The sequence below is a fragment of the Mustela nivalis genome (assembly GCF_964662115.1).
Source record: "Mustela nivalis genome assembly, chromosome: 18".
In the NCBI taxonomy this organism is placed as follows: Eukaryota; Metazoa; Chordata; class Mammalia; order Carnivora; family Mustelidae; genus Mustela; species Mustela nivalis.
This window is the reverse complement of record NC_139037.1, coordinates 26,940,908-26,953,047: the sequence shown is the minus strand read 5'-3', so window position 1 is coordinate 26,953,047 and position 12,140 is coordinate 26,940,908. Positions and strand designations below refer to the sequence as shown.

At 49.6% G+C, this 12,140-nt stretch overlaps 1 protein-coding gene and 1 long non-coding RNA gene across 3 annotated transcripts; one reads left to right on the top strand and one right to left on the bottom strand.

Moving 5' to 3' along the window:
- Window positions 1–596: 596 nt before the first annotated feature.
- Window positions 597–6,814, bottom strand: LOC309853914. 2 transcript variants are annotated; one of them, XR_014306026.1, is made up of 4 exons: window positions 6,716–6,814; window positions 5,881–6,084; window positions 3,366–3,643; window positions 597–922 (listed from the first exon to the last, which is right to left on the bottom strand). It is a non-coding gene; the product is annotated as an uncharacterized lncRNA (long non-coding RNA). The 2 variants fall into 2 exon arrangements; XR_014306027.1 differs by having other exon boundaries at window positions 3,366–3,452.
- Window positions 6,807–7,848, top strand: LOC309853910 (metallothionein-1E-like). The gene is made up of 3 exons (XM_082712523.1): window positions 6,807–7,228; window positions 7,373–7,438; window positions 7,596–7,848. The coding sequence occupies exons 1-3, from the start codon at window positions 7,201–7,203 to the stop codon at window positions 7,685–7,687; spliced, it is 186 nt and encodes a 61-aa protein (XP_082568649.1). The 5' UTR covers window positions 6,807–7,200; the 3' UTR covers window positions 7,688–7,848.
- Window positions 7,849–12,140: the final 4,292 nt, after the last annotated feature.

Here is a 12,140-nt window from a genome sequence, read left to right as displayed (position 1 = left end):
TGAGGTCAGGTTACTAAGAAGGGAAGGATGCCAGAGGGTGTTTAGCTGCCCCCCTGAATGCAGGCTTTCAAAGTGGACTCTGCACCAGGCAGGTCTTGCTCTTCAAGGAGACTTCTTACTGGCTTCTGGCTAGACTCCATCTTCTCCATTGCTTTGCATTATTAAGCACCCACCACGAGTTGGGCACTGTGCCAGGTGCAAGAGCTAGGACAGGGAGCACAGCAGACACAGCCCACAGCCTAGTGGGACATCAGAGATTAAGCAACAACAACAAAAAACTCACACAGTGCACTAGCTGCTGGGGGAGGCTGTGTGGCAGAGGCCTAAGCGCACAGGCTCTGGGGAAAGACCGCCTGGCTGGGCCCTTGACCAGCGAGTGGCTTTCAGCAGTGTTACACAGTCTCTCTGAGCCTCAGTCTCTCCCCCTGTAAAATGTAGGTGACGACCAGCCCTATCTTAGGGCACTGTCAGAAGAATCAAGTGAGCTCGCACATGTACAGCCCTGAGCACCTGGCACAGGATCAGGAGGACATAAATACTAGCTGCTCTGTCACTCATGCCCATCATTGTAATAAGTGCCACAGAGAAGGCATATGTTTGCAGATGACAGAGAGACTCCAATATTTGGGGTCCCAGGAAGGCCTTTCTGAGGAAGTGGCCTTACACTGGAACCCAACAAATGAAAGGGACAGGGATGGAGGGAGCATTTTAGGCAAAGAAAGCAGCCCGTGCAAAGGGCCTGCAGGCAGAAAGCATTTCCCCCCACCTTCGCCCAGGGTAGTCAGACTTTCAAGATGGCCTCCGTGATGCCATGGTGCCGCACTCCACTGCTCTGGAGTCTGCTCCACTGCTCCAGGCCCTCGCGTGTCCCCTCCCCTTGAGTGTGGCCTGGACCCAGCGACTTCTTCTCCCAAATATAACGCTGCAAAAGTGACGGGATGTCACTCTGTGTTAAAGTGACCATGACTTTCATCTGATCACATTTTGCTGTTGACACTCTCTCTTGCTCACTGTCCTGTTGTGGAATGCTAGGGAGAGGCCCATGTGGCCCAGAGCCAAGGGAGGCCTCAGGCCAATAGCTTATGAGGAACCAAGGCCTCAGCACGGTGGTCCCCAAGGACCCAAACCCTGCTGACGACCCCATGACCATGGAAGCTGATCCTGTCCCAGCTCACCCTGGAGATGACTGTGGCCTTGGCTGACACTCTGCTTGCTGTCATGGAGGGAACCTGAGCCCTGAGGGCCTAGCTAAGCCTTACCTGCATTCCTGACTCACAGAAACTACCACATAATACCTGTGTGTTGTCTCAGCTGCTTGCTCTGTTAGGCAGAATTAGATAACAAAGACACCTCCAAAATGAAGGCAGGGTCAGTAGAAAGAGAAGGAAGATCTAAGAGCAGACAGTTGGTACCTGTGACAGAACCCTGGAATCCCAGGATCCCCGACAAGAAGGCACCTGACCTCCATCTATCCCCCCTATCTGATGCTGGAATCACCACCTCTGTTTCTATTGCGGTGGGGACAGGAAACTATCTTCCAGGTGGGTCCATTTCGGTCATGGCCAGCTCTAACTGCAGGAAAGGACTTTCCCTTCTGGAGCAGAACCTCTACGCCTGCAGCCCCATGCTTGGCCAGGTTCTGCCCTCGGGACCACAGGGGACAAGCCTCATTTCTTCTTCTCAGCATGGCATAAACATGCAAGCGGGGAGTCAGAAAGTCCTGGGTTCAAATCCCAGTGCTGCCATTGACAGCTGTGCCCCCGAGCAGCCATGAACCTCAAGGGTCTCGTCTTATAAAAACCAGGGTCTGCCTTGTTGAGCTGTGCGGGGGTCTAAGTGAGATAAACTCAGGATGTCCTTAGTACCAGGCCTGGTGCATAGCAGGTGCTCAGTATTACTGCCCATGGGCCGCCTGGGTGGCTCAGTTGGTTAAGCATCTGACTCTTGATTTTGGCTCAGGTCGGGATCTCTAGGTCATGAGATAGCCCCAAGTTGGGTTCCATACTAAGTGTGGAGCCTGTTTAAGAGTCTTTGTCTCCCTCTTCTTCTGCCTCTCACTCCACTTTCACTCCACTCCCTGTTCATGTGCTCTCTCTCAAAAAAAAAAAATATATATATATATACAGAGAGAGAAAGTGTGTATGTGTGTGTATATATATAAAACATGTTAATAACATATATAACATATATTATAGAATATATAGCATATATATGTCATATATATGCTATAATATAAATTATATAACATAATACATAAATATATTAATATGTAATTATATCTTCATATATAATATATAATTATATATTAATATTGTATAGTATGTAACATATATAACATATATTAATACTGTAGTTATATATATGACACACATATATAATCTATAAATAATATAAATATATTAATATAATCTATATATAAATAATATAGATTAATAAAATCTATAAATAATATGTAATATATTATTTATAGATGATATATATTTACATATATATTATATATGTATTACCCACAACTCTGGAAGATTAGAGATGACTGCAAAGTCACAACTCCTCCTATCAACAATAGGGTCTTCATCGTTTCCCCTTGAATCTGAGCGGCAGGATGTGGCACTGCTTGACCAACACAACGTGGTGAAACTGAGCTGTGCAAGCTTCTGGGCCCAGGGTTTGAGAGACATGCAGCTACCATGGCTGACCCTCAGTCCTCATCCCTTTGGAGCCCTGAGCTGAATGGAAGGAGCCTCACTGCCCGGAGGCTGCTGTGCTGGAGAGGCCCCATGTGGAAGTTCTGGTCTAGAGCTCCAGCTGAGCTCAGGCCTCCAGCCATCCCTGCCAGGGGGCCAGACATGTGAGTGAAGCTGACTTGGGCCTATTCACCCACTGAATGCCTCCAAGTAAACTCAGTCGATGATGCACAGAATAGAAGAATCAGGCAAAGGAGCCCTGTTGGAATTCCTGCCCCCCAAAACCAGAGCCAGTAAAATGGTGGTTTAAGCTGCTGAGCTTTGGGTCATTTGTTGCACAGCTGTAGACAATCAGAGCATCCACTGTGCAAATATGCGAACATAACTTTTCGTCCAGAGTGAACCTGTCCACCCCCTCAACAGTTGTTCATGAGATGGGGTTTTGAGTTTTAGGACCATTGTGATCAACTGTCTCCTGGACAGTTGAAGCCTGGCATGAAGACAACCCTCAGGATAGTCTGGCCCACAGTGCCAGTTAGGACTTCATCCAGAATGATTTCACTAAAAAGGAAATGATTGACTCACTCACCCACTGAATGCCTCCAAGTAAACTCAGTCGATGATGCACAGAATAGAAGAATCAGGCAAAGGAGCCCTGTTGGAATTCCTGCCCCCCAAAACCAGGCATTCAGGGATGGCTGGGTCCAGGTGTTCCAGTGAGGTCAGTCTCCATTTCCTTTGCCATGGCTTTATTTTCAGGCTTTTCTCCTAGAGGCAAAAGGCTTTAGAAAGTCAGCTTCAGGGGCACCTGGGTGGCTCAGTGGGTTAAACCTCTGCCTTCAGCTCAGGTCATGATCTCAGGGTCCTGGGATCGAGTCCCGCATCAGGCTCTCTGCTCAGCAGGGAGCCTGCTTCCTCCTCTCTCTCTCTGCTTGCCTCTCTGCCTACTTGTGATCTCTCTCACCCTCTACCATCTAGGGATGCAGACATTGGAAGGTCCTTCCTCTCCATCTCCATCCCAAGCACAGTGAGGCTTTCAGCAGCAAGTCAATGAGCAAGACTAGGGCCAGGTCTAGGAGATTGGCCAACCCTCCCCTCACTGAGTCACAGTGATTCAACACAGACAGCTAAGGCCTGGAGGCAAATTTTACTCCCAACATGGATGGCTCAGGGAAGCCTGGGTGGCTCAGTGGGTTAAGCCTCTGCCTTCGGCTCAGGTCATATCTCAGGGTCCTGGGATCAAGACTGCATTGGCTCTCTGCTCAGCGGGGAGCCTGCTTCCCTTCCCTTCTCTCTCTGCCCACCTGTGATCTCTCTGTCAAATAAATAAATAAAAATCTTTAAAAAACAAAACCCAACATGGATGGCTCAGACCCAAGGCTAAATTCAAGACTTTCACGGCAAAAAACAAGCCCTATTGTCTCTTCATAGAGTTGCATTGTTTCCCCTGAGTGGACCAGGGACTTCCTGATTAGAAACCAGGACTTTTGAATATAACATGCATGTCTATGTAAGTAACAACCACAATGACAAAAATCAGCCCACTACCTGAGGAGGAGGAGACCCGTGAGTGCACTAGTCCCCAACGCTGCTGGACACAGTGAGACTTCCGAGACCTTGGCTCTAAAATCAGTTTGCACGTGGCCCTCAAGTTCTAGTACAATTGGATCATTTGACAGGACGAGTAAACAGAGGCTCTGAGGGGCGCTGGCACGCTACTGCGCCCAGGTCACTCAGCTAGTGAGTGGCAGTGACCATTAGAATTTAGTCCCTCTGATGGCACAACTCTCCCGCCCTGCTTGCTGTTTTTATTGGCGTGAGCACACAGGTCCCAGGGCAGTGGAAAAAAAGTTTTTTACTTTCATTTTGTAATGGGCCCTTAATGTAAGGAGGGGCTGGGGACGGAGGGGACATTAAGGGGATAACCCCCATTAATTCATCTTGACAAATATTCATTTGCACCTACTGCAGACTTGGCCCTGTGCCCGGGCCGGAGCCACATTTTGGGGGCAACGACCGTTCTTGTTTTCAGCAGCGCACCGGAATGGGGAGGGACGCAGACATCGATCCAAGAATTGCACATGTTCCTACATATTACAGACACGGAAAGTGCCAGGAAGTCAAAGGACAGGATGTTTACCAGCAGGTTCCATGGGCATTGTGACCCAGCACGGGGTTCAGGACCGGTTCCCGAGCAAGTGAGGGTTGCTGAGCTATGAAGACATTTCCACGGGACCATACGGTAAATGCTGCGAGAACAGCCTGTCCTTGCCCCGCCCCCTCACTGACCGCCCTGCCGCAGCACCGGTGTTCCCTAAGCTTCCAGGAAACTTCCAGCAACCAAAGGCTGCTGACTCCTCTGATGACACATTCAGAGCATTCCAAGGATGATGATCTAAGATCTGTTAGCCAGCAGCCAGACACACATGAGCAGGGAAGCAGGGTGTGCTCCCTCAGAGAGAAATTTGGACGCTACTTCCACGCTTTCCCCTCAGCTACACGAGGGAAGAACGCTCTTGTGGGCTTTTCCCTTCCAAATGTTCCAGGGTGATGCCAACTTTCCAACGGGCTGCTGCTTCTGCAGGCTGTAATACAACTCCTTCCCCTTCCTCTGCCTAGCAGATACCTCACCCTCCTGACCTCACTGGCCCACCTCCTTCCAGGCTGGACTGGCTTTCCCCTCTCTGCTCTCCCTGCCCCTGAAGGCAATCTCCATCCTAGCCAGGACTCTGGTGTCACTTTTCCCTATGCGCCCATGGGGCTGCCCCCTTGACTCTGAGTTCCCTGAGCACCAAGCTTCTAGTTTCTTGATCCTTGCTCTCCCTTGCCCATGATGTCTACCCCTAGATGATCTATCCTCAGCATCTGCTGGACGCTTTGAATCACTGGGCTCTGCCATATATTAGCTCTGTGACGTAGGCAAGCTACTTAACCTCTCTGGGCCTCCATTTCCTCCTCTTTAAAATAAGATTAAGGGATGGGACGCCTGAGTGGCTCAGTGGGTTAAGCCTCTGCCTTCAGATCAGGTTATGATCTCAGGGTCCTTGGATCGAGTCCCGCATCAGGCTCTCTGCTTGGAAGCAGGGAGCCTGCTTTCCCCTCTGTCTCTCTGCCTGCCTCTCTGCCTACTTGTCATCCCTCTCTCTCTCTGTCAAATAAAAAAAAAATAATAATAAGATTAAGGGATAGTCCTTACCTCACAATGTTGTGTTTAAAAACAAAATTCAGGGGTGCCTGGGTGGTTCAGTCGGTTAAGTGTCTGCTTTTGGCTCTGATCCTGATCCCGGGGTCCTTGGATCCAGCTCCGAAAACAGGCTCCCTGCTTAGTGGGGAGCCTGCTTCTCCCTCTCTCTCCCTCTGCTGCTCCCCCTGCTTGTGCTTTCTCTCACTCATTCTCCTGCTGTCAAATAAATAAGTAAAATATTTTAAAAAATAAAATAAAAACAAAATGCAACTGAGCACACTTGAAGATATAATTTGCTTTATTTCATGATTCATGAATCAGGCAGCATCCCATCTAGCAAGTGGAGGGGAGCTCTGAGGTGTGGTACCTCAGAGTGGAAGTGGAAGGTTGCTATAGGAAAGAGAGTGGGTCAGGAAGTTATGAGCAAGGAAAAAGAAAGGACTGTTTCAGGCAAGGTCACCTTTGCTTAGGTGGAAGGGCAGAGGTCTTACTGAGTGGACTACTTCATCTTCCTTTGGGAAACAGAGGAACCCGGGGACAGATGGCCTCTTGGGTGCTGATCAGAAAATTCCTGATTGACCCCTAAGACTTCCATTTCTGAGGGAGGTTGAAACTGCAGTTAGATTAGGTATTAAGCTCACTTTGGTGACTTGACCTAAGTGACACCATTCTGGGCCTATCATTTTCTTTTTAACAGTTACTACAGGATTAAATGAGAGCAGGCAGATAACACACAGTCACACAATAAAGCCCCTTAATGTACACTGGATCCATACGGTAGGCATAACCATCCATCATCTCCCATGAGCTTACTCTGCTGTTAGAATTATGAAGCCTTGACAGGTACCCAGTGGTTTTTGTAATCTGCACTTCCAGCCGATTTTTCTATCCAAGCAGAGTTCCCCACTTCTTCCCAGCTTACCCCACCTCCCTGTCCCCTCCGCAGATGAGTTCAGGCACAGGCCAGGAGGGCGGGAGGTGTGCACGCCAGAGGACGGGGGCAGAGTGCTGGGCACAGGGCCCAGCCACCAGGCACGCGGCGTTCCCGCTCTGCACCCGGCCCACCGTCATGCGAGGTGGCCCGAGGCTCACGGAGGCGACTTCGGGGGAACCGAGCGAGCGGCCGTGTGCAGAGCCCCATGCGCCGCACAGCCGCGGGTGATTCAGCGCGGGGCGTGTGCAGGCAGCGGCCGGGGGCGGGCTTTTGCACTCGCCCCGGCTCCTTGTGGCTATAAAGCCGGCCCTCGGCGGTGCGTTTCACCACGCTTCTGCCAAGTGCCTGGTTTTCGTTGTGCTACTGTCTACGGAGTCCAGTTGTCGGTTATCAACGCTATGGATCCCAACTGCTCCTGCGGTACAGGTAAGGAAATTCAGAGTTCCTCGGGGATGGGGATGTTTGTGGGTAAGGACACTCACCGAGACCTCTTGTATTCCGGCTGTGGAGTCCACGCATGGTTCTCACTGCCCTTTTATTTTTTATTTATTTACTTTTTTTTTTTTTCAGGTGGTTCCTGCACGTGCGCTGGCTCCTGCAAATGCAAAGAATGCAAATGCAGTTCCTGCAAAAAGAGTGAGTGGAATCTTTGGGACCACACTCTTACGCATCCCTACTCTTTATTCCCCGAGGGGAGTTTCAACTGGATGGTTGATAACCCTTTCCTTGGGAGGGGAGGTGCTGCTTCCACGGTGCTCCCACTGTTTAATCTCTGCCGTCTTCCTTTCTCCAGGCTGTTGCTCCTGTTGCCCGGTGGGCTGTGCCAAGTGCGCCCAGGGCTGCATTTGCAAAGGGGCGTCGGACAAGTGCAGTTGCTGTGCCTGATCCTAGGGAGCCTGTTTCCAATGTAAATAGAGCGACGTGTGCAGACCTACAGTGTTTCTTGGTGCTTTTTGTTTTGGATACGACCCTGACCAGTTTGCTACATTCCTTGTTGTTTATCCTTATAAAATACGTGAATTACATAATAAAAGCTGTGGATTTAATATTCTCATTTTGTTTTTCCTTTGCGTGCCCACGAGGGTTGGGGTAGGGAATTCCACCAGAATTGCAGAAACCTGTTTCTGGACACAGATGTTAATTCCTTAAGACTGAATGCTTTAAGGCAAAGCCAGTGAGTTCAGGGACCTTCATCTTCGGTAAAATGAAAAGGCATCATTCCAGAGGATATGAAGGCCTGGGAGCCCTGTGTTATGCCAATTTTGTTTTTAAGTAATCACCTATTCCCAGTGTGGGGTTTGAACTCACCGCTCAGAGATCCAGTCACGGCTCTACAAACGGGCAGTTTCCCTATCAATACAGATTTAACGCTCCCCAGTTTCTCTGCCTAACTTCAGTTCCTGATGGAGTCAAGGCTTGAAATTGACAACAGGATGTGTGTTGGGGGAAAAAACCCTCCCCTGTTCTGAATCCTATCTGGGGCTTAAAAAAAAACACCTGTGGGAAAGTCGCGTTTCTTACTTTCTATCCATCCCAAATTAAACCTTGGTTTAATATACATAAGGGTGCCTGGGTGGCTCCGTTAAGTAGCTGCCTTAGACTCCGGTGGTGATTCCAGGGTCCTGGGGATTGAGCCTTCCATCAGGCTCTCTGCTTCTCCCTCTCTCTCTGCCTGCTTGTGTGAGCTCTCTGTAAAAATATTTATAGAGGGTCGTCTGGGTGGGTCAGTGGATTAAGCCTCTGCCTTGGCTCAGGTCATGATCCCAGGGTCCTGGGATCAAGCCTGGCAGCCGGCTCTCCGCTCAGCAGGGAGCCTGCTTCTCCCTCTGCCTGCCTCTCTGGCTGCTTGTGATCTCTGCCTGTCAAATAAATTTAAAAAATATTTATAGAAAAAAAATACAGACTTTATGAAAATGCCATAAAAGAACAATATAAAGCCCATGTTTTTAGGTTGAGCACACATGATTTCAATGAATATGGGAAGAACAGAATTAGTTTTTATAATGCCACACATACATATATATGTACACGGAAGATGTCCACTGAGCACTAGAGAGAATTCACAAATGCCCCAGTGCCATGGACCACACACCTTGAAGACCACTGTCCTGGCTATCCCTCCCCACGGGGAACTTGCCTCCTCTCTGCCATTGTGCCACTGAGGGAACACCCTGTAACCCTGAGAGCTCCCTGCTGTGGCTTGGCTCTGAATCTTTGGAAGTTCCTCCCTAGGTCAGGCTGGAATCTGTCCCTTCAGAATCCAGTTGTCCTTGGCAACTTGAAACCAACAGAGTGACTAGAGAACTGGAGGGAAGTGACCAGCCATTTCCCAGCAGGAGGGAGGGTACCTGGGAACTGGTTCCAGATGGAGGAGTTTGCCTGTGAACGGTGTTGGCTGATTTTTGCGCTTTGGAGGGCGTGGTGGTGTTTATTAGGTGGGAGTGAGGCCCACAGTGACTTGTAATTAATGACAACGGTTAGTCCCCCTGGCTATTTGTGGAGGGAATTGCTTCTTGATGTTGGATCACAGGGAAAAGGGAGTCATGTCCGGAGTCGGGCCCCTGCTTGCCGGCAGGTGCCTGGTGTGAAAGGGGGATTTCAGAAGGCAGTGTGTGTCCAGGGCGTGGGCTTTGGTGTTAGGCAGTCTGGGTTCACAGCCTACTTTGCCACAGGGGGCCTGAACCAGCTGCTCAACCTCACTGAGCCTCCATTTCTTCCTTTGTAGAAAGGAGATTCTGTCTCTGTGTAGGCATTAAATGACAGCTTCCTGGCTCCTGGCTATGGCTTAATAAACAGTGGTCAGTATGTCCACACCGACATTTGTGGAGAGGGTATCCTGTTGGATCCCAAAAAGCTCTTGGGGAAAAGGTCATTAGTTAGGAAGCATTACTCTGGGTTGGAGGTTAAGGATGGGATTGGAAATCTGCTGACCCAGTGCTGGGGGAGGGGAGGTACCTCCTACACGATGTCCCCAGGGACAAGATGCAGCCATAGCGTTTGGACAGACATGAAAGTCTTTACCATCCTTCACGTCCTCTGGTCTGTAGGAATCAGTGAGAGAGTGAACATGCAGGGGCTGGAGTAATTGTGCTGTCCTCTGAAAGGTTAAGCAAACTGCCCAGGGTCACACAGCCCCTAATTAGGGGTCTCCGGTCCATCGCTGCCTGATGATGATTCACTAGGTGCTTGTATCGCTTCTCACTAGTCAAAGCTGGAAGAGCCTTTGGGGATGGACCAGTTGCTCCCCAGCTTGAAACATGGGAAACCAAAGCCCAGAGAGGTCACAGAGCCATGCAGAGGGTCTGACTGCCAGCTCAGGGCGTTCCTCACGCTGCCTCTGTGCCAGGCGTCCAGTGTCTCACCTTTCCCATGAAGTCATGGTGCCGGGCGCTAGTGGGAGGCCATGATGCTGCAGTAAGCCCACCTGAGTGCCACTCCCCCCAGTGTCACAGCTGCTTGACATAAATCTCTCTGGCATACAGCTTCCTCTACTCTAAAAAGGGCAAAAAAAAAAAAGGGATCTGACTCAAATGATTGAATTAATACATATAAAGAACTTAGAACAGTGTCTGGCATGTGATGAGTGGTCTATTAATATTCACTGTTACTTTATTATTATTATATGTACAAATATGCATAAGGCATATTTGTTTATTTCCAGACAAACACCTGGGCCTGAGGTGCTAGGTATGACTTTATTATTATGATGCATAGCATAGGACAAATAAGCTCAGGCTGGTATGCACGGTTATGTTTCCTGTGTGGTCTTTATCAGCCACATAAGAATATGACTTATGGGCCAGAGAGCATCATTCAATCTCCTCCACACAACTGTGATCCGCATGGTGGGTATAAAGCCACGAGAAAGATGTTCTGTGCCTTATATCAGATACCAAAAGACACCTGCTCATTTTGTTACCAACTACACCATATTTTATTAAACATTGTACTTTGAAATCATTCCTGTTTTAATTTACATGAAAAGCAAATTGTTTATCCTTAACTGAAAATGAGAATCAGTCTTATTCCAGACATAGAAAATAGCAAGAAAAGCATAGTTAGTATATAAGAATATAATATATAACTATATATATTTCACTAATGGGTCACCTTTTTTTTTTGCTACTCATGGTTAATGTGGCAGCCTTTTTTTTTTTAAGATTATGTTTATTTATTTGTCGGACCGAGAGCACAAGCAGAGGGAGAAGCAGGCAGAGGGTGAAGCAGGCTCCCTGCTGAGCCGGGACCTTAACATGGGACTCGATGCGAGGACCTTGGGATCATGACCTGAGCAGAAGGCAGACCCTTAACCGACTGAGCCACCTAGGAGTCCCAATGTGCAGCCTAACTCTTAATGAAAAGGTAGGCAAGTGTAGCCATTCCCACGCTACAGTCAGCTTTATTATAGACCTTCTCTTTCCCTTAGAAAGCTGACTGGATTCATCAGAGTACAACTTCCTAGCTGTGGGACCTGGGCCAAGTAACTTAGACTTCTGTATTGTAGTTATCCATTAAGAAAAAGTGCTTCGGAGTAATAGTAATTCCCTTTTGGGGTTTTTGTGAGGGTACACAAATAAAAAGTGAATATAACATGGCCTGACACATACAAAATGATATTTAAAGTCTCAGATGTTGAAACGGAAATAACTACTTTTTTTTACTTTTTTATTCAGAGACCGGTCTCCCTGTCACCATCTCACCCTCTGGAAATCGCTGGGACTAGGGTGCCCCAGCAGGTGTGGGGAGCACTAGTTGTAATGCCAAGAAGACCCTGCATGATCGCGCCCCTATATTCATTTGGGCGAGCAGAATGGAGAGAGGCAGCGGTCTGGGACCGTCCGCCACACAGTGCACAGCAAAAAAACGGCCCGAAACTCCAACCCCACCTGGGGCCACGGGGACGACAGGCCAAGGGAAGCAAAGGTCACATTCAATGTCTATCCTCTGCACACAACTCTCTCGGATCGCTCTGCACACGCCCTCCCCACACTGGGAGAGTCCAGGGTTGCACACGGGCTCCAGGAAAGGGCGACCCCGGGGACGCCTGCACCGGGTATAGGGGTGGGGAAGGCGGTCCGGACCCAGGCGCCGGGTTCCCAGAACACGCGGTAACAGGGTCGGCTACCGACCTCGGGGAGACCCACAGGGGCGGGCAGGGTGACTGAGACACGGCATGCCAACCGGCGCGCATCCCCTCCGCACCGTGCGCAGCGAGCCCAACCGACCCCCCCCACCCCTCCCCCGAGACTCGTGCGCCCGGCCCGGCCAAGTGCACACAGCACCGCCAAGGCCAAGGCGGGAGGTACGCTCCCGGCGGCGCGGGTGCAAGGGCAGGGGC